We start from the raw sequence: 27,290 nt of genomic DNA, 5'->3' as shown, positions 1-27,290 counted from the left end.
CTCATTCACACTGAAAGTAATGGTTCCCTGAAGATTAGATTTGCTTTCCTATAATGCAGCCTAGTATTTTAGAATCCTTCTAAGCCCACCTGTATGTATCACCTCCTGTGACTTGTGGGGAACCAATGGCAGTGGCTATTGCTTTTGCAATGAGTAATAAAGTTCTTTGTCTATGATCCAGGAGTCCCGTATCATCTGCCAGTGTACATGAAATAGGCTAGTATATGTTTGTACGCAGGGTAGAAACCCAAACTCTTCTAGGCCTCCCTGGTGGCGCAAGGGGTTAAGATGCAACCTATGAAGCTGTCCGCAGCCACTGCAGCATGAGTTCGATCCTGCCGGCCATGGAGCAACCCACATGGCACAGCAGACCTCTCCTGGCTCGCCCGCTGCTCCCCTCAGCAGTGTACTTCAATATGCCTGTTCTGTTCCCCACTGTCTCTGGTGAATCCTCTCATCCCCCACATACCTCTGGCCTGTACCCCAGCTCTTGTATGCATAAATAAATCTTTAAAAAAACAAACCCAGGGCCTCCCCAGTGGCGCAGCGGTTGAGCGCTGGGTTGCGAAGCTGCCCGCAGCCTCTGTAGCACCGGTTCTATCCCCGGCTGCTCCCGGCCACCGGAGGAGGGTCCCACATGGCGCGCAGACCTCTCCTGCCGCCCGCTGCTCCCCTCAGCAGTGTACTTCGGTCCTTCTGCCTGCTGTACTCCCTGCTCTGGCTCTGGTGAATTCTCTCACCCTCCCGCGCTTCTGACTGTACCCACCCAGTACTTGTATAAAATAAAATAAATAAATCTTTAAAAACAACAAAAAAAAAAACCCAAACAAACCCTTCTGTCTGGATACACGTGTAATCTGAAGCTATAATTTTGATTGTGCAAACTCCTGCATGGATGCATTAATCAAACATTTATTGGGGGCCTACATACCATTATGTGCCAGGTGCTGTGCTTGATATAGGAGATGCAGAAATGAGTATGATGTCTTTTGTAGGAGCACATCCTCCAGCAGGAAATAGCCAGCCTTGATTCTTTTCACACCCCAATCCAGTTCATTAGCATATCCTTCAGACTTCAAAATACAACCTTTGTTGTATCACACCTCACCACCTCTACTGTGATCTCTATTTTTCCTCTGAATCACTGCAATAACTTCCTAACTGGTCCCCCTACTTCTGTCCTAGCTCTACTTTAGAGCACTACAATCTCTAGGGGAGTTGAAGATACATTGATATCCAGACCTCCCTCTCAAATGAAATGAGTATTTCTGGAGTCGGGGCCCTGGCACTGGTAATTTTAAGAGCTCCCCATGTCATTTCACTGTGTAGTGTAGAGTCAGGGCCACTGCTATTAACAGAAGATACTGAAGGATTTTGTGCAAATGGTGCCATGGCCCAATGCATGGCCACTTAGTCTGTCTGTATAGCTTCATAACCTGTATAGCTGTGTGGTGGTCTTAGTCAGCTACTTCAGGTGACTGGCAGTGCTGAAGATACACTGGAGGATGTGAGGTCAGGAATAGAGTGACCACTAACATGGCTACAAGTAATGTGAACAAGAGCCGATTAAAAGCCCAAAATGAGGTAGTGACAGTGGGAAAAGAATGAGCAGAGAGAATGAACTAGAATACCGGGGAGGTAAAACTAGTAGTGCTCAAATGACCATTGGTGAAGAATGAGAGTGGCCTCTAGCCTCCCTGTCAAAGCTATGGTGAACTAGAAAAGGTTACAGGGTGAAAACAATTCAGTTTTAGGTAACACCATTGTAAATACACACAAGGTAGTTTTAGATCATTGGTTCTGAAACTTCAGGAAGAGCTAGGTGAGAAGTCAAAGCTGAAGGTGGGGAGTGGTGGTGGTAAAGCTATACTCAAAGATCTGAAACTATATAGAAGGGAAAACAATAAAAAACTTTCAATGATCTAATCTCATCAAAATACATATTTTTATAAAACTGTAGGTACATACTGCTTGTGCTCTGATTTTTCATTTAACATTATTTTTCAGGAAGAACTCAACTAAGTGCTGGAGCCATGGGTTCCATCCTTATTTTGTCACTCTATGACTATGACCTCAAACAAGACACTTCAGTATCATGGGCATTATGTTCCCCATCCATGTGGAGGACTCAATGTTGTTTTACAAGCTTACACACATATTTATACACATCACTATAGTGCACATGCTTACACTATATGGCTAGTGTTCCAAGGGGCTTTTATAGTAAAATATAGAGCCACAAGGAGAGTAACAGAAATAGAGGACTAAAAGTACATTTACAGGTACATGCAAGTGAACTGGTACCAGAAGTTACAGTGAATGAAACTTAACAGCTTTACAGTTTTGAAGACCAAGTAGAACTTTTGCAAGAAAATTTTTAGATTTGCATGAAACATGTTCAGAATTAAAATTTAGAAGTTATCAAGAAACCAGCATCAGGAATGATGGGAAAGGAGCGTAATTAGCTTATACAGTAAATTATCAAGACTTGTAATAGTTAACATGCACATAGTAGGTATCATACATTTAGTTGCTCTCTTAACAGCTCTCTACTTAATCCTCTTACTAGATTAATTGACAAGCTCCCTTCCTCTAAAATTTACTGAAGATTCACATCTTGTGATGTTTTACTGCTTTCTAGGGCACATTAACTTCTCTCCAATTTAGTCGTTTGCTTCTAAAATAGTTTGTCCCAGCATGTGTAATTTCCCATTATATCAATATACAGATATCACATAAATGAGTGCAAAGAGTTGTCTTTATGAAAACCAAGTTGAATAGTTGGAAAGACTTAAAGGCTATTTGCTAATGACACCCTGGTAGCAATGAGCATGCCTAGTACCCAGAGCTTGGTTTCTAAGTAATTGTCTATTAAAGAGCTAGGGATTCCTGGAGAAATGGCTCATTCCATTTCTGGGGTATTGAAAGTGCAAGGTGAACCTGAGATATCATTTGTCGAAGACAATTAAGTGCCCAAAGACCAGAGAAGGAATGTCAAAGGACATGAACCACTTGAAAGGTTTCAACTGGTCAAATCTGGGGACAATTTGAGCATTAGAAAACAATTTAAACACATTGAATTATTTGCAATCACTACCCAGTTCTTACTCTGAAAATAGGCAATTAAAGGAAAAGAACTGAGCCCGTTTCATTTCCAGTTGATGAGGGAAAGCTCTTCCTTAAAAGAATGGCTGTTTATCAGTTTCGAAAAGTAGAATTAGAAAGTCTTAATTTTGCAAATCTTGATGAAATGATTCAGGGAAGGATCATTATTGAAACCTTCAGTGACTGTTGAATATCCATACGCTGTCAAAGATTAGACCACAGATTATATTATCCATAACAGAAAAAAAATCTTTACAGTGGGAAGATATGGTGGTTACCACTTCAATCAAGAGATCAAACTTTACATCACTTATGGGTCTATCAGATTATCAATGAGAATTTAGATATGATGTAATAGGAAAAACATCTGTGAGGTGTTAATGTTAAAAGATGTTTAACCTGAATCCAATCAAGACTTTGGTGCTAACTGCCAATTTATATAAACCACAGGAGATACAGGAACAACATAAACCACATACAGAGAGTTAAATCCTGGGTATAAGACAACCTACAATTGATCTATTAAAAGAAATATCCTGGAAAAAAGTCAAAGATGGGAGACTGTTCCAGAGATGAAACAGATGTAACAATCTAATGAGATGTGATTTAACTGGATAAACAGGAAAATTTAAACATGGACTAAGGTTTAGAAATTACTGTTCATTTTTTGAGTAATGGGGTTATGTAAAATATTGGGGTTATGTAAAAGACTGTCTTTTTTGGTGATGCATGCTTCAATATTTGTGGATGATATGTCAAGTAAGTTACTTTTCAATTTTTCTGTAAAATTACACAGCAAAATGTTAACTTTTAAATCAAGGTGATATACAGTTGATTTTCTGCCAATTACCTTGAATCAGACAACTGTAAAAGCGGGGGGGGCGAAATAAACAAAGATCTAGGATTCTCCACTATTTTTCTATTATTTTATAAGGGCATTAGCTGCCTCGGTCTATTAGTGGAAGACTTTATAAATGCATTATTTACATAAAACACACAAAGGCAGGAAATACAAATAAACGCAAAGAAAGGCCTATGGACTCTACAACACACATTCATTATAAGAGAAAAATGTGTAAGGTAGGAAGTGGCATAAAAATTGCATCTTAAATACAATGTTTTTTTTTTTTTAAACATAACTATGGCATAAGCATAATCTGGGTATTATGCAATTTGGAGATGATATGCACTTTGTGAGGGATGACTCCATGACATCAAGGCTAGTTAATGTGGGAAAGCAACAACTTCTGGACGAAAACACTCAAATTAAACCTTGAACATGCTAGCAACCCAAGCCTTTCCTTCTACACCAGTTTGGAGATGTTTTTATAAATAGTAATGTCCAAATGAAATTGCATGGTCATTATAGGTTTAAATTGTTATTTATGGCACTACAATCCCCATTTTTTCCTTTATCTTGTTCAGGAAAACTTCCTGTACAAAGATACCTCATGATTCCTTTAGGAATGTTTTCATTTTTAAGAACTGGGAATTCTGATTCATTTTCAAGTTGTTTCTATTACCCAGTAAATGACCAGTATTAAATATTTCTTTGCATGTATGCACAAAAAATATTTGAAATTCTTTCAACTTTACTCATTATCAGTTAATTCTACCTTATTACTCAATTCTACTTAATTCAACCAATAGATATAGCTCACCTACTATATGCAAGGCACCAAAGAAACAAGAGTGAGATAAAATCTCAGCTCTCAGAATATGACCTTATATTCTGATAATGGGACACTATGGATATTAACACTTTTTCCCATGAATTCTATTTGCATTTCTGCCAGTGCTCCTTTTATGTTGTTCAGGACCCACAAATTCAATTATTTTATTGTTTAATGATTTAGCACATCAATGAGTTTCTGAATCAGTATTTTTCCCAATGAAATTTTTTCAATTTTTTCCTGATATTCTAAGAATCGCTACCTTATTATATGAAAGAATACTAATTCCAATTAGCACTTTAAAATGTTTTCATGAACAGGCTGAATTTTTTAAATTAGTCACTCTTACTTTGTTACTTTTTTAATTAGTCACTCAGTAACATTTCATGTTACAACAGTTAACTATGTATTCTTTTCTCCACTATTGTCTTTACCTTGATTTTATATCCTTGACCTACTTTCTATTAATCTGTATCACATTATTTATAAAGCTGGTCTCATTACTTGTCTTGGGATATGGGGTTGCATTTGGCTACCCATTTTAGGTTTCTTATGCTTATTCCGTGAGTTAAAATCATGTCTTTTGTAATCTTTCCTCATGCTTTTTGTTGCTTACATCACTGTTGATAATCAGCACTCTAATAAGTCTTGAAAGTCCCCAATTAGGAACTTGGGCTCTCAGCACAGTAGGCACTCAAGAAGTAGTGTTTCAATGGAAGAAATGGACTTTTTATAGCAAAATAGTCATAGGAAACCTTAAGTTATGAAATTAAGTAGTCAGGTAAAAAAATGGAAACTGTACTATATATTTATCTTCCTTCAGAATGACCTCAGATGTCAGAAACTAGTGAAACTTAGGCCAGTATGTTTTAAATGTTAATTTAAGCTGGAGGGTTTTATTTTTGTAGTTAATGAAATGTATATACTTGTCTAAGGGCTAAATATACAACACTAGTTATTTATCTTAACAGATTATTTTCCATTAAGTTTCTCTTCCTTTAACATTTCACTATTTAAAAGAACATGTAAATTAAATAGTGGTCACACAGAAACCATTAAGGTAATTTCAACGTTTGTTCTTTTTGAAAATCTGCTGGCTCCCCGTGATAGTATGGCATTAATGGAAAAAAGAAGCTAAAAAGGGAAGGGAAACCTCTACATACTTAAGGCTTCAAAGATGGGAAGAAATAAAGACGTAAATGCAGTCTTATTTCAATAATCCCAGGGTAGCTCTCTATTGTGAAATCTCTACTTGATCGAAGTTTTCCCAAGTTAGTCATAAGGCCTCATTAAGAAGTATTTGAAATAACAGTAAGAGTTGATGAGTTACAAGCTTTTGAGTACTCTTACTTTCATAGGGTTTCTTGAATGAATTAAACTGATATCAAGTAAAGGTTAAGTGAATTAACTTTCCTTAAAGTTTACATTAAGTTTAAATAGGTTATGTCCACATTTCTAATTCTGATACTTCCGCTGAGTAATATCTAACACATATTGCACTTATTTTGGATTTCTTTGAATTTTTTAACAGAGTACAAAATAAAATGTAAATTACTGTTATAAAATTGAAATGAAGTCTCCCATATTGGTTAATTACGATTTTTGGCACCTGTATGAACACGCTGATGCTGAATAAGGTTTGTACTCTGGGTGAAGGTTTTACCACAAATACGGCATGCATAGGGCTTCTCTCCTGTGTGAATTCTCTGGTGTTGAATAAGGCATGTTCTCTGGCTAAAATCTTTATCACATTCATTACATTTATAGGGTCTTTCTCCAGTATGAGTTCTCTGATGTTGATTAAGTGATGAAGAATAAATAAAAGCTTTGCCACATTCATTACATTTATAGGGTTTCTCTCCAGTATGAATCCTTTGATGTTGAGTAAGATTTGCACCCTGTCTATATGCTTTCCCACATATATTACACTTAAAGGGCTTTTCTCCATTATGAATCCTCTGATGCTGAGTAAGGTGTACACTCTGGCTGAATGCTTTCCCACACACACTGCATTTATATGGTTTCTCTCCAGTATGTGTTCTATGATGTTGAGTAAGGTTTGCACTCTGGCTGAAGGCCTTCCCACATATATTACATATATAAGATTTCTCTCCAGTGTGAGTCGTCTGATGTTGAATAAGAGTTGAGGAATGAGCAAAGGCTTTTCCACATTCATTACACTTATAACACTTCTCTCCAGAATGAATTCTCTGATGTCGGATAAGGTAAGTACTCTGACTAAACACTTTCCAGCACTCATTGCATTTATATGGTTTCTTTCCAGTATGTATTTTTTGATGTTGAAGAAGGTGTGTACTCTGACTGAAGGTTTTCCCACATTCATTGCATATGTAAGGTTTCTCTCCAGTATGAACTCTCTGGTGATTAATCAGTGATGAACTGTGGCTAAAGGTTTTGCCACATTCCAAGCATCTATATGGTTTTTCTCCAGTATGTGTTCTTTGATGTATAGTAAGGTGTGCACGTTGACTAAAATCTTTCCCACAGTCATCACATTTATAGGGTTTCTCTCCTGTATGAATTCTCTGATGTATAGTAAGGTGTGCACGCTGGCTGAAGGCTTTACCACACTGGTGACATTCATAAGGTTTTTCTCCAGTATGCATTCTCTGATGTGCAATAAGGGATGAGATGTGCCTAAATTCTTTCCCACATTCTTCACACTCATAAGACTTCTCTTTGGCATGGGTACTTTGGTGTTTCACATAGGATGGGTTTTTCCTAAACTTCTTCCCACACACATTACATTTATAAGGCTTCTCTCCAGGCTGTATTTTCCTATGTACAATACCATAAGAGACATGATTGAAGGGTGTCCTGTCTTCATTATACATATATGTTTTATTATCTGATTGGGTACCAAATTGTATAAGTAGGTCTGAATGCTTTTCAAAATTACTTCTATAAATATCATATTTACTAAGACATTCTTCTGTTGGATCATCTTCTTGTGAAAAGTCTGACTTCAAACTCAAATCTCTTTCATTCAAGGGAATTTTCCCAAACGGATCTGTTGCTTGCGTTTCTAGTCTATTATCGTAGTCATATGGTTCTTCTAATTTGATGGTCTGGGTTCCAGTCTTTATGAATTTAGAAGTATTCTCTACTGGAGTACACTCTTGGGCTTTGGTTTCCCATTCTGAAACAGAAAGAATACTGAGTTTTCTTCTATTTGGAGAAAGGAAACTTAAAATAGAGACAAATAGTGAACACGAGTGCCTAAAAGGACTATGGCTATGACATCCTTATAACATGGTCCATAAAGATTGGGAAGGAAAAATAAATGGGTAGAAAAAATAGGAGACTACATTGGTGAAAAGGGGGAGGTCCTCACTATTGAATATGGGCACACAGTAAATAAAAAGGCTAGGTCATATGATAGAGCTGAAAGTAGTAAAAACAGTGGATAAGACTGTGCAGGATAACTTGAATGACTTCAGGGATTGATTTATATAATGGGTTCATAAAGTAGGTATGCTAACTCATGACTCCTTCCAATCTACTCTGTACAGCCCTATACAATATTCCTAAAGCAATTTCTTGGAGTGCTTTCCAGGCTTAAATATCTCTAGTAAATCTCATAGAGCCTAAAGCAATGGTTCTCAAAGCACTGTCTCCCCAGATTCATGGCATCATCATCATTATCATGTGGGAATGTGGTAAATAATTGGGCCTCATACAGATGTATTTAATCAGAAACTTTGAGGGTGAGGGCTAAGCAATCTGTTTTTTTTTTTTTTAAGATTTATTTATTTATTCATTTATTCATTCATTTATACAAGCACTGGGTACAGTCAGAAGCGCGGGAGGGTGAGAGAATTCACCAGAGCCAGAGCGGGGAGCAGAGCAGGCAGAAGGACCGAAGTACACTGCTGAGGGGAGCAGCGGGCGGCAGGAGAGGTCTGCACGCCATGTGGGGGACCCTCCTCCGGTGGCCGGGGATCGAACCGGCGCTAAAGAGGCTGCGGGCGGCTTCGCAACCCAGCGCTCAACAGCTGCACCACCGGGGAGGCCCTAAGCAATCTGTTTTAGTAAGCCTTCCAGGTAGCTTTGCTGTACATCAAAGTTTGAATGGCTTAAATGTGAAAATAAAATAGTTCTACTTGGTACTCCCAAAATAATCTAGCCTTTTCTATTCTCTACTCTATCTTCTACCATACCTAATATTGAGCATAATTAAAAGTTTAAAGTTATCCCTTTAGCTTAAATCTACTTCCTCAAATCTTTATAGCTGACATGCCAATTCTGGACTCTAGGCCTTCTCTTAAAGAGGTAACTCCTGTACCTATGGAAAAAGATGTTAATGACCCAGCTCATTAGTTTTTCTCTTTCCTTAGAATCCTAAATTACAGATTAGATTGCATCATACAAAACTGCCTTTTTTGGGTAAGTCTATATGACAATATGTCAGCAGTTTTATATGGTTCAACCTGTTTAAATGTTGAGACTGTGACAGAACTTGGTCTCACATTATTGCACAAATCTGTGTTTCTTTTATTTCCAATTTAGCTGCAAACTTTGCTCGTGTTTCTTTTATATTTTCTTCAGAAAGTGGTGCAAGATTCTGGGGGGAGTAATAATGTGAGCTGAAAGAATTGCTAGGTCCAATATAAAGAATTATTAGAAGTTGTGAGATAGGAAATGGTCATTGAAGACCTCTATTATTACTTTATTTGTGAGTTATCAAAGTTTTCAGTTTCTGAAGTTTGAGTTTATTAGATATTCTAACCAAAGCAGGAAGACAGGAAGTGAGCAAGAGTTGAAGCTGACTGCCTGGGATAGCTCCTCAATCCTGCTGCTGTCCTTAAGCTTCCACTTTGAAGGTGCAAGGGGCTCAGGGCCCAGGAAACAAAGTCCAACCAAGATGGGAAGCTGACAGGAATCCCATGGACAAAGGATCACACTTTGTAATATATCAACAACAGGGAATGGGTAGGAACAGGGTAGGAGGAATGGGAGTGTATACTTTCCTGTACAAGTTTGACTTCTGTACCGTGTTAATGTTTTTACATATTTGAAAATGTAAAATTAAGAACAAGAATAAAACTGAACACAAATAGAATCAAACAAATATAACTGTACATTAAACTTAACCAAAAGGAAAGAATTCAAATAACTTTTGAATCCAGTATCCTATATATCCTTAGAGGAAAATATTCAAAGGAAAAAGAAGAAATTTTTTATTTAGTTTCCACACAGGAGTGAAACCAATCAGTATCTATAAATAACCAAAAACCATACACAGGCACAATATAGTAGCAATAAATCTTGAACTCAGTGCAAAGACTATACTGGTTACCAGAAGGAACAGAGGGGAGGGAGGCAGATGTAGTAGTTCCATGGGTGTTTTGGGAGAGGTTGAGTGTAACATGCACAAAAAGAACAAAAATATAACCCTAAAAATTAAAAAAGAAATTTTAAACTTGCCCTAACAGTTATTGATGGAGATATTGATAATTCTAAAGCTATTTCTTGTATATATGATAGAGCAAACAAGTAAATACACTGATATTATTGGCATCAGGTTACTCATTGTGTGGGAAAGGAAATACAAAATGGAATACCCTTGAGGTATTGGATTTGAATTAGTTACTAAAGTATGAACTCATGATTAAAAAAAACCCCACACACATATGTACATTATGTATGTATATTCAAATTTATATTTTCTAGCTCTATCTATGACTGGATCTAACAGATAAAGATCTAGATCCCTGATAAAGGGACACTTACAGCCCAGTTCCCCATGAAATTAAACCATGGTTTCTTACAGAAATTCCAAGTCTAAGGTAGATATAAAGCGAACTGAAAATACACCTTGTACAAGGAAGGAAGGAAATGCTTAAAGACTAGCTGTACATCACAAAAGGACACTGGACTTGGTTTGAAAGGGTCTCATTGCCTAAATTTGGAAGAAATGAGCATCAAAAGTAAAACTGGAAGTAATAAACTAATAACACTTTTAATTTTTAAAAATCCCAACAGTCCATAGTGATATATACACATAAAAGTGGATGGGAGGAGAGACAGCTGTTCATCACAGAAGAATGCTTTTAATCATTTAGAGGAGATGGTGGGATTAGAAAATCAACATTTACCATTTTGCAACCAGCAACATGATAAAGCATGGGTCATCAATGATGCTAAAAACCTTAAATAAAAGTCTATCAGGGAGGGCCTCCCCGGTGGCGCAGCGGTTGAGCGCTGGGTTGCGAAGCTGCCCGCAGCCTCTACAGCGCTGGTTCGATCCCCGGCTGCTCCCCGGCCACCGGAGGAGGGTCCCACATGGCGCGCAGACCTCTCCTGCCACCCACTGCTTCCCTCAGCGGTGTACTTCAGTCCTTCTGCCTGTTCTGCTCCCCGTTCTGGCTCTGGTGAATTCTCTCCCCCTCCCGCGCTAATGACTGTACCCAATGCTTGTATAAATAAATAAATCTTAAAAAAAAAAAAAAAAGTCTATCAGGGAGCAGAATAGTCACATAACCTCTAAGTAAAAAACCATAATTACTTATTAATCACAAAGAAAACAATGACTTTAAAATGGAGAGATAAAACAGATAGCACCTATACGAAACTGAGGTCACCAAAGATGAGACAAATTAAGTGTGTGTCTTTCTGAGGAGCCACAATGATAAGTATATACCTATGTTCTTAGCAAAAATGTTTAATCTGAATCTAATCATTAGGAAACAACTAGGTAAATATAGATGTGGGCCTGGATCCAGGCCTCCCTGGTGGGACACAGCGCTATCAAGCTACTTCCAGCCACTAAAGTATGGAGTTTGATCCCTGGTGAGAGAGCTACCTGTCTTGCCCACTGCTCCCCTCAGCAGTGTTATTTCAGTAGATCCACCTGTTCCGCTTCCTACTTTGTCTCTGGTGAATCCTCTCAACATCCCGTACCTCTGGCCTATACCCCAGAAGTTCTCATATGCATAAATAAATCAATCTTTGGGGAAAAACAAACAAACCAACAAACCCTGGATCCTTCAAGAAATATTAATTCATGGAAGATTTTTTTTAAAGATGTATTTTTATTTATTTATGCATATAAGAACTGGGGGCTAGGCCAGAGGTGCGGTGGGGTGAGAGGATTCACCAGAGACAGAGTGGGGAGCAGAGTGGGGAGCAGAACAGGCGGATCTATTGAAATACACTGCTAAAGGAAGCAGCGAGTTGGACAGGAGAGGTCTGCTGCGCCATGTGGGTTAGCTCCCTGGCTGGGGATTGAACTCAGGCCAGGAATTGAAGTCATGAACTCGGGTTATACTGGTGACAGGGCTGAGACTTAACCCTTGGGCCACTTGGGAGGCCCCCCACACTTAAGTTTTTAAATGCAAACAATCTCATGTGCCAGTTATTCTCTCACCTGGACTAGGGCCTTCTAAAATTTCTTTTATCACCATCCATGGTTCTTCCAATAGGGGAATCACAGTTGGCCTGTACACTGTAAGTCCTGTTCAGGAGGAATATAATGAAATAAATGGTTGTTCAAAGTTTATTACCTGACTTCTACTTATCTGTGAGGACAGATATTTATAGAAAAACAAAAGTTCAAGGACATAAATCTAGTAAGAGAATTAGGTGTTGTCCTTTTCAGAACAAGGATAAAAATTTCATGCCACCAAGAGGTTACGTGCATAAAGATCTTGAGGGAAGGAGATCAAAGGGGCAGTAGGGAATGGGCTAGCACAGCACCAGGTGGTAGCCCATGAAGCTGTATATCAGCTTTTAATGACAATGACATTTCATTTAGAAACTTTTCATTTGGTAAAATAAAAGTACAATATTTCTTTCCCTGAATAGCACTTATCTCAAAACCCCAATCTTAGCAACGTACTTGAGAGCCTCAACTCATTTTAACAACTGAGGAAAGAAAGACACTTTGATGGGCATACTAGAAGGAGTTGACAGAAATGATTCTTACCCAGTGAAACCATGTTCCAGTAGTTCTGTAGTGTCACGGTCTTGTACAATTCCTTTTGTACAGGACGCATTAGCTCCCAGTCCTCCTGGGTAATGTCCACAGCCACATCTTTGAAAGTCATTGATTCCTAAAACATAAAACATAACAACTTGGTTCAAGAACTAGTGGGAGGGAGATAGTGATGACACTGGGTACATGTAGTGGAGAGAAATCACAGAATCTTAAGCTAGTAGGAATCTAAAGGTTAATTATAATTACGCACAACCTTCACCCAATGGATGGTAAGCATACCTCAACAGTCCTAAAGGGAAGTTTGAAAATAAAGTAGAATCTATCATTTTCAGTCGTCACTAGTACAAGCACTGGTGGCTCCACCTGAAAGAAGGGTTTTAAACACAGATGACAGTTGAATGGTTTTGCCTAAAGAATAAATTCAGGGCCTCCCTGATGGCGCAAGGGGTTGGGACGCAACCTATGGAGCTATCCACAGCCACTGAAGCACGAGTTTGATCCCCGGCTAGGGAGCTACCCACAAGGCGCAGCAGACCTCTCCTGGCTCACCTGCTGCTCCCCTCAGCAGTGTGTTTCAGTCAATCTGCTTGTTCTATTCCCACTCTGTCTCTGATGAATCCTCTCACCCCCAACACCTCTGGCCTGTACCCCAGTTCTTGTATGCATAAATAAATAAATCTTAAAAAAAAAAAAAAAGAATTCAATGTGGGGCCTCCCTGGTATCCTAGGGGTTAAACCTCAGTGCTGTCACCACTGCAGCCTGAGTTCCATCCCTGGCCAGGGAAATAACCCAAGTGGTGCAGCATACCTCTCCTGTCTTGTCTGCTGCTCCCCTCAGCAGTGCATTTCAGTAGATCTACCTGTTCTGACCCCCACTGTCTCTGGTGAATCCTTCCCTACCCCATCTCACCTACAACCCAGTTCTTTTGTGCATAAATAAAAAATAAATCTTTAAAAAAAAGGAAAAGAATAAATTCATTGTTTTGATATTTTTGTGTGCTCCGTGATGAATTACAGATTCCTTCCTTTCTTTTGAAGATAAAACTGTCACAAATAACCATTGTATTGAGCTGCTGTACTTTTAGATATAGTTCACAATCTGGTAAGATTAGTTTTCCTCTCTACTCTCCTTTTGTGGGGGGGAAAAACCCTAATTATCCTTATATGTTTTTCAAATAAACTGTTAAGTTTGTTTAAAAAATTCCATTAGTATTTTGAAATAACATTCAATTTACAATTTAGGGGAAACATTCAGTTTTACAATATTTATGTTTTTTTTTTCCATGGCCTGTCAAATGATATAGGACATGGGAAGTGCTGCAAAATTTATACTCTTAGTCTTAGATATATTAAATGTTGGGAGGGGGCCTCCCTGGTGGTGCAAGGGGTTAAGAGACAGTACTATGAGGCTGTCTGTAGCCACTGTAGCACAAGTTCAATCCCCGTCCAGGGAGGTGACCACATGGCGCAGCAGACCTCTCCTGTCTTGCCTGCTGCTCCCCTCAGCAGTGTATTTTGGTCAATGCACCTGTTCTGTTCTCCATTCTGTCTCTGGTGAATCTTCTCACCCCCCACATCTCTAGCCTGTACCCCTGTTATTGTATACATAAATAAATCTTAAAAAAAAAAGTAAATGAGGGGGAGGGAGGACAATGACAAGATTATAGAGAGGAATCTTTTATTTCATTTCATCATCTATATAAGTATTAAGTGTGAATTTGTATATTTCTATGCTATTTTCTGTAACAAATTTTCTATTATTGTTTCTAGTAGTTTTTCCTTTGATTTTTCTTAGTTTCCTCAGGTAAATATTCATATTAATTATAAATTATAATTTTACTCTGGTCACCAAGTTTAGATCATGTATGAAATCTTTATAGTAAATCTTTTTCCTAAACTGGTCTTACTTGCTGTTCCTTAAAATCTTAAAATGAGGCAAAATCAACAGTAGCAGCACAGATTTCATGGCCTTTAATTAACTGTTAATGAAAAAAGTATTAGCAACTACTGCTTATTTACTGTAATCCAGGTTAACCACATTCTCACAATCTTCACAATCTAGAGGTAAATCCCACTTATTAGAGTTGAAGAATTTAAGCTAACAATAATTATTTTGCCCCAAATCATAGATTCAGTGGCAGAACAAGGAACCAAACCTAGATCTATCTGGCTGGTGGAAGTTAATCCCCTAATCTCTATGTGATATTGCTGCCTTAAAGTCAAAGAATGAGGGAAGGCATATCAAGGGAAGGCAATTTATAGAAGTCCATTTTCTATACAGTGCTTTCACTTACTCTAATAGGCTAAAGTGACTTATAGAAAACAAGGCTTCAGTCCTTGACATTCAGAGACACAGAAGTTAGAGGGCCGGGATAGCAAACATCCTCACACATTAAGGAGGCTTATTTTAAAATCACAGAAGAATAAAATCACAGAAGAAACTAAGACTCACTTTGGTCACCAAGTCATTTAGCCACCCCATCTGGAAAGCATGTATTCCTTTGGGGTCTTCCTCTGGGATCTCTTGGGTAAGGGCAGAGTTCTGAGGAGCAGCTATGGAAGAGAAAGACACCATGATAGAGATTAGTTCTGTTTGCATAGCCTAGGAAAATATTTACATAATAGATGCCTGTAATTTCTTAAGGTGAGAAGTCAGCAGGAATCAAAACCAGCAAGCCTACTTCAAAGAATCAAAGGCAAGGATCAATGACTTATCATAAAACATCAGTGGAGGTTTCAAAAACAAGTCTACTCTGGGACTCTTAAGCATATGTCCCAAATTCACAATTTTCTATTAAATCCTTGTGTAAACTAAATTTTGTAAGTTGCCTTTTTAATTAATAAGGAAATATTCTCAGGATACTTTTCTATCTTTTTGGAAGTAGAATCCAAATTTACAAAGTTAACTGGCAGAATGGGTCAAACAACTGCAAGTAACCTTAAGGGCACACATGGAGATAATTTAGTTGTATCTCATCATTGTTTTATGACACAAGATAATATGTGTTTGGTCCCAAGCAACCTGGAAGGGGTACACCATGCAGGAGGGAGCTCATGTTAAAGTCTGCTCACTCACCCAGACTTTTATTCTCCCCAATTTCTTTAACAGGCCCTCTCTGATGTGCTGTTTGTCTTCTCTAACCACCCTGGATTTCTCCCCTTTCTGTTCTACATTTCTCACCTTCCTCTCCTAGAATCTGAGTCAAATCCTCCACCAGAGTCACCACTTCTTCGCTGCTCTTGGGGTACTGGGACTTCACCCAAGTCCTAACCTCCCCAGGAAGGATGGTCAGGAATTGCTCCAGCACCAACAGTTCCAGGATTTGTTCCTTTGAGTGAATCTCAGGTCTGAGCCACTTAAGGCAGAGCTCTCGGAGTTGATTCAATGCCTTTCGAGGACCAGCCAAGTCTGGGTATGAAAAATTCCTAAAATTCTGCCGACAGGTCTCAGTGTCACGCAAGAATCTTGAAGCAAGAATTTCCCTCTCAACATTGTAAGGTCCATTCTTTGCCTTGTCTGACTTCCACATGTGAAGGAGTTGGGAACGGGAAGAACTGGTCATCCTCTTACTTGGGGCAAACATTGTTACAGAGAGTAATGTGAATCTGGTTATATCCGTTGTTTCTCCAGTAGTTAGCCAACTGCTTGAAGTCTCATGCTAAAGCCACTAAGACAATATATATCCTGGGCTGCTGCAGTCAGGAGCAATAGAGTCAAAGTTGTTAGGAGCCTTAAGGCGTTACAAATTCTGAGTCCAGAACTTGCAAGTAGGCTGAATCCCTGAAACACAAGAGTGAACCACAAGGTCAAGAATTCCTGGTGCTCTCTGCTACACATCTACATAACTTGGTGTTGTCTCCCCTATACCTTTGACTTGTAAGATTAATGCAATAATTTGAAGTGGGGAATAAAGGGGTTAAGGACTTCTATAAAAAAGGTGGCTATAGAAGCAAAGACTGGTATCATGATTAAAATAACAAATCAAACTTCTAACTTGTGGAGACAGAATTATACATTTTTACAGGATAAAATGTTTCAATACTTTAGTCACTGACCTTACAGAAGTTGTAACTGACTAACCCAGGTCTCAATAACAACATAGCAAATTACTTAAAACAAAACTGGGAGGAAAACGTCTTCTTAATAAAGTGCTCCAGGTTCCCACGGGAACTGTCAGGGGAAAAAGGGCTAGCTGTTTTACCTGCTTTGCATATTAATACCAGCCTATTCTAGCGTTTCACTATTCCGAGGGCTGAGGAGACAAGCTGGTAATACTGGAAAGAAGTGGGCAGGGGAAGTTGGTGTGATTTGAAGCCCTTTAAATGCTTCTCCAAGAGAAAATTTCTTATCAACACATTTGAATCCAGGGTTCACGAAGTAAAGCCCAGAACAGGCCAAACCTAGAGAACTAACAACACGCATCAGGGGCTCCAGCTCCGCGCCCTCCTCAACCACAGGCGAGTCACCAAAGTCAAATCTTTACAAGGCCCTGCGGAGGAGATGCTCGGGCCTCCCCTCTCAGGCGGGGGCTCTGGCAGCGGGAGAGCCCTACCCGGCGGTGCGCGGCGCTGGGCTCGCTCTACTGCACTTCCACCCGGGGTCTGCCTCCCCTCAGGCCGTGTGGACCGGCGGGGTTCCGGCCCCGGCCACGCGGATACGCGCCCCCGGCGCCCGCGACATAATTACCTGTCGCGGGGACCCGCGGACGCGCAGCCGGAGCGGCCCGACAGGCCCCGGGCAACAATGGCGGCGGGGGCGCGGGCGCCTGCGTGGCGGGCTCAGTCCCGCGCTGCAGAGGGGGTCCCGGCTCCGCCACGGCCCTGTTCTGGACAGCACGATGTATGTCGGGCGGGAGCCCCACGTCCCAGCTAGGACCTGAGTAGCCCGGCCTGGACCCCACCGCGCCTCAGCTTCACCGCGACCTCGCCTTGGCGGCACTGCGCATGTGCGCGGGGAGAACGCTGCGCGCCGCTGAGCCAATCGGAAGCCGAGCCTGGACCCTCCCCCGCCCAAACCTTGCTCCGAGGACCTGTCTCCCTGGCAACCTCCTCCACCCATCGCTAGGACTTGCTGGTTATCTAGCAAGATTCTGAAGGGAACTTTAAAGTTCACCTGGTCAGAAGCGCCTCTGGCATGACCTGGAGGCTGGGAAGATACCAGAATCTGGGGGAAGGAGAGGTGGATGCGAGTGCGGTTGAAGCCCCTTGCTCATTACCTAGCGAAAACCCAGTGCCAGAATTGCTGGAAGATGAGCAGAGATTTGACACTAAGGCAGAATGATTCAAAGCACTGGTTTGGGCTTTACTGTGCATAAAAATTCACTGTTAAAGGTTCTGAGTTCCTCCTCAGGAATCTGATTCTGAGACACTCAGATTGGTAAAAAAACAAAAACAAAAACAAAAACAAAGAAAAACCCAACAGCATGTCGTTTGTAAGAGATAGAAAGCAAAAATATATAAAACTCTTGAAAACATGAACTAGAAAAACATATTCCTGGTCTCCTGTTATCTACTGTTCTGTTGGAAAACCACCCTAAATCTTACTGGTTTTAAGAATAACCATTTTAGGGCCTCCCCGGTGGCGCAGCAGTTGAGCGCTGGGTTGCGAGGCTGCCCGCAGCCTCTGCAGCCCCTGGCTCGATCCCCGGCTTCTCCCGGCCAACGGAGGAGGGTCTCACATGGCACGCAGACCTCACCTGCCGCCCACTGCTCCCCTCAGCAGTGTGCTTTGGTCCTTCTGCCTGCTCTGCTCCCTGCTCTGGCTTTGGTGAGTTCTCTCGCCCTCCCGCGCTTCTGACTGTACCCAGTGCTTGTATAAATAAATAAATATATTTTAAAAAAAAGTATCTAAGTGGAAAAAGTAAGTTCTGAGTTTCAGACAACTAATTTGCAAATAAATTAAAAAAAAGAATAACCATTTTATTATGCTCATGAATTCTGTGCAAAAGCAAACAAACAACAACAAAAACTCTTTTTGTGTGCATGTTCTACAGGTTCTGCTCCTCTGGTTGGACACTGATGGACACAGATAGTAATTCAAATATCTGGAGAAGTGGAATTGTAAATATCACAGGCGGAAAATCAAAAATGTTAATCATTCATAGATGGAAAAACTGAGAGAAAAGACATCTCCATCATAAATGATTTCCCTAACAATGAGGTCCCAAGACACCAAGCAGTGACTGATCTACCTGCAGGAGAAAAATACAAATCCATAAGCTGTGCCAACTGAAGCTGGAAACTTGACTACACTGAGGGGCACACTGCCCTGGGGCGCAAAGCTCCCTATTTACTGTTGGGGAGCCTGTTCCTCCTATTGACAGTGAGTTTGGCTGCTGATAGCTTACAACTAATGTCTCTCTGGGAACTTTCAGCTCCCTCTTGTAGGTGTCACCTCCTGCTCCCCAGGAGCAGTCCACATGCAGTGAGCTCTTGGTGCAGAGCTTTTTCGATCTTGTCACTTTGCCTCAACTTGCAGCTTTTCTAAAGGGACTGTCTGTCTTGAATTCCCTGTGAGATCAAATGAGTCCTCTGTGGCAATCACACAGGATTTCAAGTTTTTCCTCTGCCCAGCCCTCTCCTCATTTCACTCTTTTGCAGATATTTTTCTAGAGGACACTACCCGGTAACATCTATGAATGCAATTTTCCATTTCAGAATGTTCTTCCAGGGAATCTGCCCCACCAGCAGTGGTACAAGGTCAGCAGATCCCAAGTGGGATATTGGAGCTGGATCACCTGCCTGTTTGCTGGTAATGAGAACCCTATCACTTGTAATTGGCAGAGCATTGACAGTACATAGCAAGCTATAGCAGCATAATCATGAAAATTGTCACTGCTGAACAGAATGGGTCATTGATAGAAGAGAGGCTGCCTGCAGGTGCTATCACTCAGGTCTTTATGAGGTTGGGGGAAGTAGCAATTTTAAGGATTATGAATTGAATGAGTATTGGAGATATCGACACAGAAAGGCTAAGGTTGATTAATCACCAATTAGGAGCCTCCCTGGTAGCTCAAGGGGTTAAGTCTCAGCACTATGAAGCTCTCTGCAGCCACTGCAGCACGAGTTCTATTCCCCATCAGGCAGCTAACCCCATGGCACAGCAGACCTCTCCTGTCCTACTGGCTGCTCCCCTCAGCAGTGTATTTCGGTAGATCCACCTGTTCTGCTCCCTACTCTGTCTCTGGTGAATCCTCTCACCCCCCACATCTCTGGCCTGCATCCCAGCTCTGTGTACATAAATAAATCTTTTTAAAAATGACATTTAATGTGGGATGTGTGTGACTGATAGATAATTCTGTCCCTCCAAATGTGAAACTATGAAAAGAATACAGGATCATCTAATATTTCAACTGAGAGAATAGCTTGAATCTAATGAGTGTTGGATTACACTGATTGATTTTTGTATGTTGAACCATCCATGTGGCCCTGGGATGAATTCCACTTGATTGTGGTATATTATCCCTTTGATACATTAGGGAGATTGGCCTGTAATTTTCTTTTTTTGTTGTGTCTTTGTTTAGTTTTGGTATTAGTATAATGTTGGCTTTGTAGAATGTATTTGGTAGTATTCTTTCCTTCTCAATTTTTTGAAAGAGTTTGTGTAGGATAGGCACTAATTCACTGCTGAACATTTGGTAGAATTTGTTTGTGAAGCCATCTGGACCTGGGCTTTTGTTTTTGGGGAGTACTTTGATTACTGCCTCAATTTCGCTGTTTGTAATTGGTGTGTTTAGGTGTTCTATTTCTTCTTTGTCCAGCTTTGGATGATTATATAGTTCTAGGAATTTGCCCATCTCTCCTAGGTTGTTGAATTTATTTGCATATAAGTGTTCATTGAATCTAATGAGATAATACTAGAAAATTGTAGAATGTCATTTTAAAAAATAAGTGTAGGGAATCTGGATACTAAGAAAATGCCAATGTTATAAACTGCAAAAAAAAAATGCTATGAGACTATTCTATATTTTATTTATTTATTTATTCATTCATTTATACAAGCACTGGGTACAGTCAGAAGCGCGGGAGGGTGAGAGAATTCACCAGAGCCAGAGCAGGGAGCAGAGCAGGCAGAAGGACCGAAGTACACTGCTGAGGGGAGCAGCAGGCGGCAGGAGAGGTCTGCGCACCATGTGGGGCAGGAGAGGTCTGCGCACCATGTGGGACCCTCCTCCGGAGGCCGGGGAGCAGCCGGGGATCGAACCGGCGCTAAAGAGGCTGCGGGCAGCTTCGCAACCCAGTGCTCAACTGCTGCGCCACCGGGGAGGCCCAAGACTATTCTATATTAAAGGAAGATAAAGATGCTTTAAGTGAATGGCATTACTGACTATAGATTAAAACCTATAATTAATTGATGGGTATGTAAAGATATTTGTATCATTTGAAAAATTGTGTGATTTTGGAAGAATGATGAAAACTAGGGCCTTCCTGGTAGCTCAAGGTGTTAAGATGCAGCACTATGAAGCTAGCTGCAGCCACTGCAGCATGAGTTCGATCCCCGGCTGGCCAGTGATCCATATGGCACATCAGACCTCTCCTGTCTCTCCTGCTGCTCCCCTCAGCAGTGTATTTCAGTCAATCTGCCAGTTCTGTTCCCCACTCTGTCTCTGGTGAATCCTCTCATGCCCCACCACTTCTGGCCTGTACCCCAGTTCTTGTATGCATAAATAAATAAATCTTAGCTTTGCACTGATATTATAGTTACAGAAATTGATACAGTGCAGTGGTTATGTAAGAGTATCTCAGTTCTTATGAAAAACCCTCTGTAGTATTTAGGGGTAAATGGTCATAACATATATAACTGAACTTTGTCATCACTGACTGTGTGCTTGGAGACTTTATGTGATGAAATGGGATGGAGGCTTCAGGAGAAAGAGATGCAGCACCAGCACCCAAGGCCACCTCCCAGAAGGGAGGGAGAGAGTAGATTGGTACACAAATTATTCCTCAGCCTGTGCTGAGGCATGAGGTAAGGAGTCTGATTCAATCAGTGCATTTCCCTCCATGCCATGGCTTGAGACAATTAGTCCCATTTATGGAGAAGGAAATGGAAATGCACAGATAATGTGACTCAGCCCTGATCACAGATGAGCAGGGGCAAAGCCTGACCTTGAGCTCTGGGGGTCTACTTCCAAGCATAACCCTGTACAGGCAGTATAGCCTTGGAAACTTTTTTCACCTGGTTAATATGTCTGTAGTTGGAAAGGAAAGTATATTTCCCCCTTATCCAGAGTTATGACTCCAGTGGATGCCTGAAAAAGTGAATAGTACTGATGTTGTTTTGAACAAGTGTGGGATTCAGAGAACGAGGTCCTTGGGTTACTTCTGAGAAGTTTTAGCAGAGTTCTCTTTTCAGTGGTGGAAGATGTTTGCTCAGACACAGGAAGGTGAAGGTTACATTTTAAAAGGACAGATTTATTAGGAAAAGGAGAAAGAAAAAGAGGCACCTGTATAGTCACAAGTGCGCAGGAGAGCGGTATTATGCCAGTGCAGAAATAGTACTGATGTAGTGTTCTTTTTGAGAAGGGTTCAATTCATTCTGTTGGGGTAAAGGATGTCCTGAACAAACTCCACAAATAGGTTTTATGGACCCCCACCCCCACCCCGACCAAAGAGTTCCAAGACACCAATGACTACAAACCCCATAATGTCATCATCACTGAAGGGAGGATAGCTGGAGCCTGAGGGTGGAGTAAAGCAACCAGGTTTTGACTTGTGGGCCTTGGGGGACCTTGGTTTTTCGCCAGCTTTCTGCGTACTACTGGGGTTCCAGCTCAGCGGAACTGGTAGGACACATTCACCAGTTTATCTCTGTCTTCTTTCTCCTTGAGTTATTCCTTTCTTCATTTCCTCCCATTAAAAAAAAATAAACCCTTTATTAAGCTTTTTGTTTATGCCTGCAGTTGAGTTTTATTTAAGTCCCTTTTAAGTGCACTGGTGAGGTCCCACAGTCAGGCCAACCCATTTCACTTTGGGGTTGCCCTGTAGCAGTACCTTTGTGGAATTGTTATCTATTGTTAAGTTAATTACTTTTAGGGTGTGACTAGGTTGATTCATTTGGGCCGGTGATCTTCTACAATGGCCCTCCATCTCCATAGCCCCACTTTGGGTTGCACTTCCAGATCCTTTCTATAGCAGCCTGATACTTGATATAGCAGTTGGTGCCTAAGGATTTTTCATTTCTATAGCTGGTTTAATGACTATCAATCATTTCTTCACCTACCATATTTCTGGCCTTGTGATACCTTCATCCTAAATTTCCTACTCTTAGCCTCCATCAAAATCATGTAAAGTGAAACAGTGGATTAGAGGGGAATACTGTAAATTAATTGCACTAATTAGAAGAATGGTCAGCTCTCTCACACCATAGCCAAAAAAAAAAAAAAAAATTCAAAATGGATTAAAGACATGGAATGTAAGACCTGAAATCATAAAATACATAGAAGACGACACAGGCAGTTTACAACACTGACCTTGGGGGTATCTCTGGGAGATACTCAGAATAAATTAAATCATTAATTTACTACATAAATTAAGACGATTCTGCACAGCAAGAGAAACTATCAGCAATATGGAAAGATATCCTACTTCCTGGGGACCACCCTGTTACATACTGACTGGGAGAAAATATTCATACAGCATGCATCTGGCAAAGGGTTACTATTCAAGATATAAAGCGTTCACAATTGAACAACAAAAACCCCAAATAACACATTACATGTTAAGGAAGTAGAAAAAGAATTAAACCCAAAGTAAAAAATATACACAGTAGGGCCTCCCTGGTGGCACAAGGGGTTAAGTCGCAGCACTGTGAAGCTATCGCCAGCCACTGCAGCATGTGTTTGATACTGAAACAGGGCAAGCTAGGGAGGGACCTCTGAAGAATTCAGGAAGGCTTCAGAGATAAGGACGAGCAAGGAAATGAAACCAATTCCACTGGGAAAAACAAACATCCTAGCACCACAGATAATCTTGTTAAGGATGGTCCTGGTTTTCTTCAGATGTAAAGATGCTCACCGGGAGGGCTAAACCATAAAGCTAAAGGTGTAACAAATGGGGAAAGACAAACCTGTTAGGTAAGGAATGTGAAGATCTCTCACTCAGTAGCAAATTAAGTGAGACAGCCGAAAACTGACCAATCACAAAGAGACTGGTGGAGCTTTAGAATAATGAGGGGAAAAAGGTATATATTCCCTGAGACACAATTCCACTTTGGCTTCCTTGCCCCTCCCAGGCCTGGTTCCCTGGCCTGGGAGTCCCACTTTATTTCTGCTCTTTTTCTCCTCAATAAACTTTTTCTTCTTCTAAACAAACCTGTGCTTCTCGCTTGCTTGCCTGAGCATCTGCGAAGTTCCTGCTGCGGCTTCGTGAGACACCAACCCGTGGCGGGTCTAGCGGCTGGGGCTCAGCGCTGCCCTGCAGCCTGAAATCCGATCCTGGCTGGGAGACTAGGCCTGACAATTCCGGCATCAATACCAGCCAGGGAGCTGACCCACATGGTGCAGCAGACCTCTCCTGTCTGGCCCACTGCTCCCCTCAGCAGTGTATTTCAGTAGATCTGACTGTTCTGCTGCCTGCTCTGTCTCTGGTGAATCCTCACACACACACCCCACCTCTGGCCTGCACCCCAGCTCTTGTATGCATAAATAAATGAAATAAATCTTAAAAAAATACACCATAAAGGCTACAGTGGAGATCAATGAAATAGGGACTAGGAAAATAATAGAATCCACAAACTCAAACCTTTGAAAAGATCAACAAAATTGACAAAACTTTAACTTGAATGACAAAAAAAAGCAGAGACTCAAAACAAAATTAGAATCGAAAGTATACTTTACACAAAGAAAAGTTATTATAAGAGGATACTGTGGAAAACGTACACGCACAAATTAATCTGTAACAGATGAAAAGACAGATTCAATTTCAGTGATTTAGTAGGAGGCCGGTAGGGCGCGCACAAACACCACCGCAGTGAGCGCAAAACTCCCTGCGCAGCACCTCCATGGCCACGAGAGGGCGCGCGCCAAACCCTCCCTATCCGCGTAGAGCGCAAGCGTTTGCTGGGAGGCGAAAGCTTTGTGTTCTCCTCCCCCGCCAAGAAGGGGGGGGTCTGTCCCCGCTTCTCCAGGCATGTTTTTCTTAAATAGCAGCAGCTGGAGCTTTCCTTTTCCGGCATGCTCTTTGTGTTTAGTCTTTGCTTTTGCATGTATTGTTTTATCAAGACATTTCACAATAACCATTCATTGAGGCATTTGAAAATGATAATCATAATGTGAATAGCTTTTTTTTTTTTAGATTTGTGATTGTCAAAGGCAAAGAAAGAAGAAACAGGCAATGTTGAAAGGAATGGACAAAAAGCCTGCTCCTTCCCTCCCGTCGGATGTTAGTCCAGAGTGAACGGAAACCGGCGCTCCCAGGGACCTGCTTTTATTAAACTGTCATTTTCCCTATATCGTTAAAGTAGTTGAAAACATTAAAGAATTACGAAGTATAGGTGTGAAAAATGACATTATTTTCAGTCTTAAGTTTATACCAATAAAAAAAAGCTATTTTAAATTTACTTTCCTGGTCCTAATGATTATTTTGAAACTAGAGTTCTTTGTTTATCTCATTTTCAGTCGAGATAACGGACAGGCCTGATATTTTCTCATGATCCAGTGACAACCTTAACTGTTCATTGATTTCAGCTTTTGAAATCTCTTTAGCAGGACCCCATTGTGACTGGTGTTAGAAAAATTATATATCAAATTTATTTCCAAATGAGAGAAAGAACAGCAAAACTTGTTAATCAGCTTCTGGATATTAAATGTTAGCTTTAAAATTTTTAAAAATACTTTAACTCAAACTGTAGAGTAAAAATAAGTTTAAAGCATGAATAATATATATTCATTAAATGTTTGCAAACAGTGTTTTCTTAAGCAGTTACAATACATTTTAATTCTTTAAAAAATTCAAATAGGAGGACCCTGGTCGCCTAGGGGTTAATTCTCAGGGCTGTGAGCCTCTACTGCCTGAGTTCAATACCTGGCCAGAGAGTTAACCCACATGTGATGCAGCAGACCTCTCCTGTGTGCCCTGCTGCTCCTCTCAGCAGTGTATTTCAGTAAATCTGACTGTTCTGCTCCCCACTCTATCTCTGGTAGGTCCTCTCATTACCTGCACATTTGGCCTACACCCTGGTTCTTCCATGTAAAAAAAAAAAAGAAAGAAAGAAAGAAAGAAATCCAAATGACCAATTTGAATTTTATGAGAAAACCTATACTTAGTATAACATGAAAGATGCTCACATGATATTTTAGCCCCAACTTTCACAAACTATTGGAAATTATGAGACACACGGTGGCTCAAATTTTCACTTATGTCAGGGAAAACTAGACTGCCAGTTTCAAGTGAGTAATAAATCACATATAATATTACAGAAAATGTTACAGGGCAGGGAGAGAGGTACCCTGGGATCCCCAAACCTGCCTGCTCTGGAAGGGTTTTGGCATCCTTCACATAAAGACAAAACATCTTCCAGTGTGTAAGCCCTTCAATAGGAAGTAACTTTAACTAGCATGCAAAAAGGAAAGGGAAGAAAAAGAGAAAGAATATATGCTTTCCAAATCAAGCACCCCAAATTACCCATTCCCTAGTTGTTAAGTGCCCAGGCAAATAGGGTTGGCTTAAAGTGGGGCCACTGTGCCCTGAAAGCTTGCCACAATTCTAAGGTACTACTTGGTAGAGAACCATAGGAAAGGGGCAGAAGGGGCCAGGCAAGTCTGGAAGGAAAAGAGCAAAAGCAAAATACAAGTCAAGATAAAGGCTGCCATTGTCAGCCTCCCCAAGGGCTTCTCACTCACATCTCTGTCTCTTTCAAGTGTCTCCTTCCATGTCCCCCCAGTCCCTGGTAAAAGTCCAAGGCTGGGAAGCAAGTGCAGCTTCTTCACAGGTCTCTCTGCTCCATGAGCCCCCTCCAGGACCTCTTCTTGCTGCCCGCTTCCTTCTCCCAGTCTCTCTCCAGCTGCTTCTCCCCACCCAGCTCCACCCTTCCTGAGGGTGGGGCAGGGAACCTGGAACCACCCCTCTCCCCGGAAACTACCTTGTTAACAAAAAGCCCCCTTTTGCCTTTCAAATGCAGAACTAATTCAGTCGATTGCCTTTTCCAGTGAGAGCATCAACTCACTATCAAGCACCATTAGGGAAAAACCAGACATCAGTATGAGAATTCCTGTTGTGACACAGACATGTAATACTTGCAGGCAGATCATTTTTATTATTCTTAGATATTTGAGGGTGGCCCGCTGATAAATTCATTAATGTGGTTAGCATGATGAAAATGGCACCACTATTTGAGTTTATCTCTTTAAGCTTATTTAAGTCACTGATTTGCAAACATTTTCCCACCTCTGGAGACCCCAGAGAGCAGACCCACCCATATTCAGACTTCCTTGACCTATACTTACCAAATTTTTCTTTGCTCTGGCAGGACCTTTGTGACTTTATAAGATCCTGCTAGGTCTGCTCTTGCTGGCCTCTAGCCTCACCACCCTCAGCCCCATTCGGCGCCTTAT

The 27,290-nt window shown here is 40.9% G+C and overlaps 1 protein-coding gene and 1 long non-coding RNA gene across 3 annotated transcripts; one reads left to right on the top strand and one right to left on the bottom strand.

Moving 5' to 3' along the window:
- Positions 1–854: 854 nt before the first annotated feature.
- On the bottom strand, positions 855–26,738 carry ZNF287 (zinc finger protein 287). Of its 2 annotated transcripts, none has more exons than XM_054689018.1 (6): positions 26,580–26,738; positions 15,920–16,519; positions 15,191–15,291; positions 12,727–12,853; positions 12,169–12,255; positions 855–7,938 (listed from the first exon to the last, which is right to left on the bottom strand). In XM_054689018.1, exons 2-6 carry the CDS (start codon positions 16,320–16,322, stop codon positions 6,368–6,370), a joined length of 2,289 nt encoding a protein of 762 aa, XP_054544993.1. In that variant the 5' UTR covers positions 16,323–16,519; positions 26,580–26,738; the 3' UTR covers positions 855–6,367. The 2 variants fall into 2 exon arrangements, with proteins under 2 accessions (XP_054544993.1, XP_054544992.1); XM_054689017.1 differs by lacking the exon at positions 26,580–26,738 and adding an exon at positions 17,426–17,487.
- Positions 18,360–25,216, top strand: LOC129144828 (uncharacterized). Its single transcript, XR_008549537.1, has 4 exons — positions 18,360–18,505; positions 18,732–19,060; positions 19,396–19,489; positions 25,033–25,216. It is a non-coding gene; the product is annotated as an uncharacterized LOC129144828 (long non-coding RNA).
- Positions 26,739–27,290: the final 552 nt, after the last annotated feature.

The sequence above is a fragment of the Talpa occidentalis genome, unplaced genomic scaffold, assembly GCF_014898055.3.
Source record: "Talpa occidentalis isolate TD23 unplaced genomic scaffold, MPIMG_talOcc4v2.1 talOcc4.7, whole genome shotgun sequence".
NCBI lineage: Eukaryota > Metazoa > Chordata > Mammalia > Eulipotyphla > Talpidae > Talpa > Talpa occidentalis.
This window is presented reverse-complemented; position numbering and strand designations above follow the sequence as displayed.

What these genes read in the sequence shown, in the direction of transcription:
- ZNF287 (XM_054689018.1), bottom strand. Translation starts at nt 16,322, where the DNA reads ATGTTTGCCCCAAGTAAGAGGATGACCAGTTCTTCCCGTTCCCAACTC. An exon ending in TAAATGACTTGGTGACCAAA is followed by an intron (nt 12,854 to 15,190) that starts GTGAGTCTTAGT and finishes TTTATGTTTTAG; the next exon opens with GAATCAATGACTTTCAAAGA. An exon ending in CTGGAACATGGTTTCACTGG is followed by an intron (nt 12,256 to 12,726) that starts GTAAGAATCATT and finishes CCTCCTGAACAG; the next exon opens with GACTTACAGTGTACAGGCCA.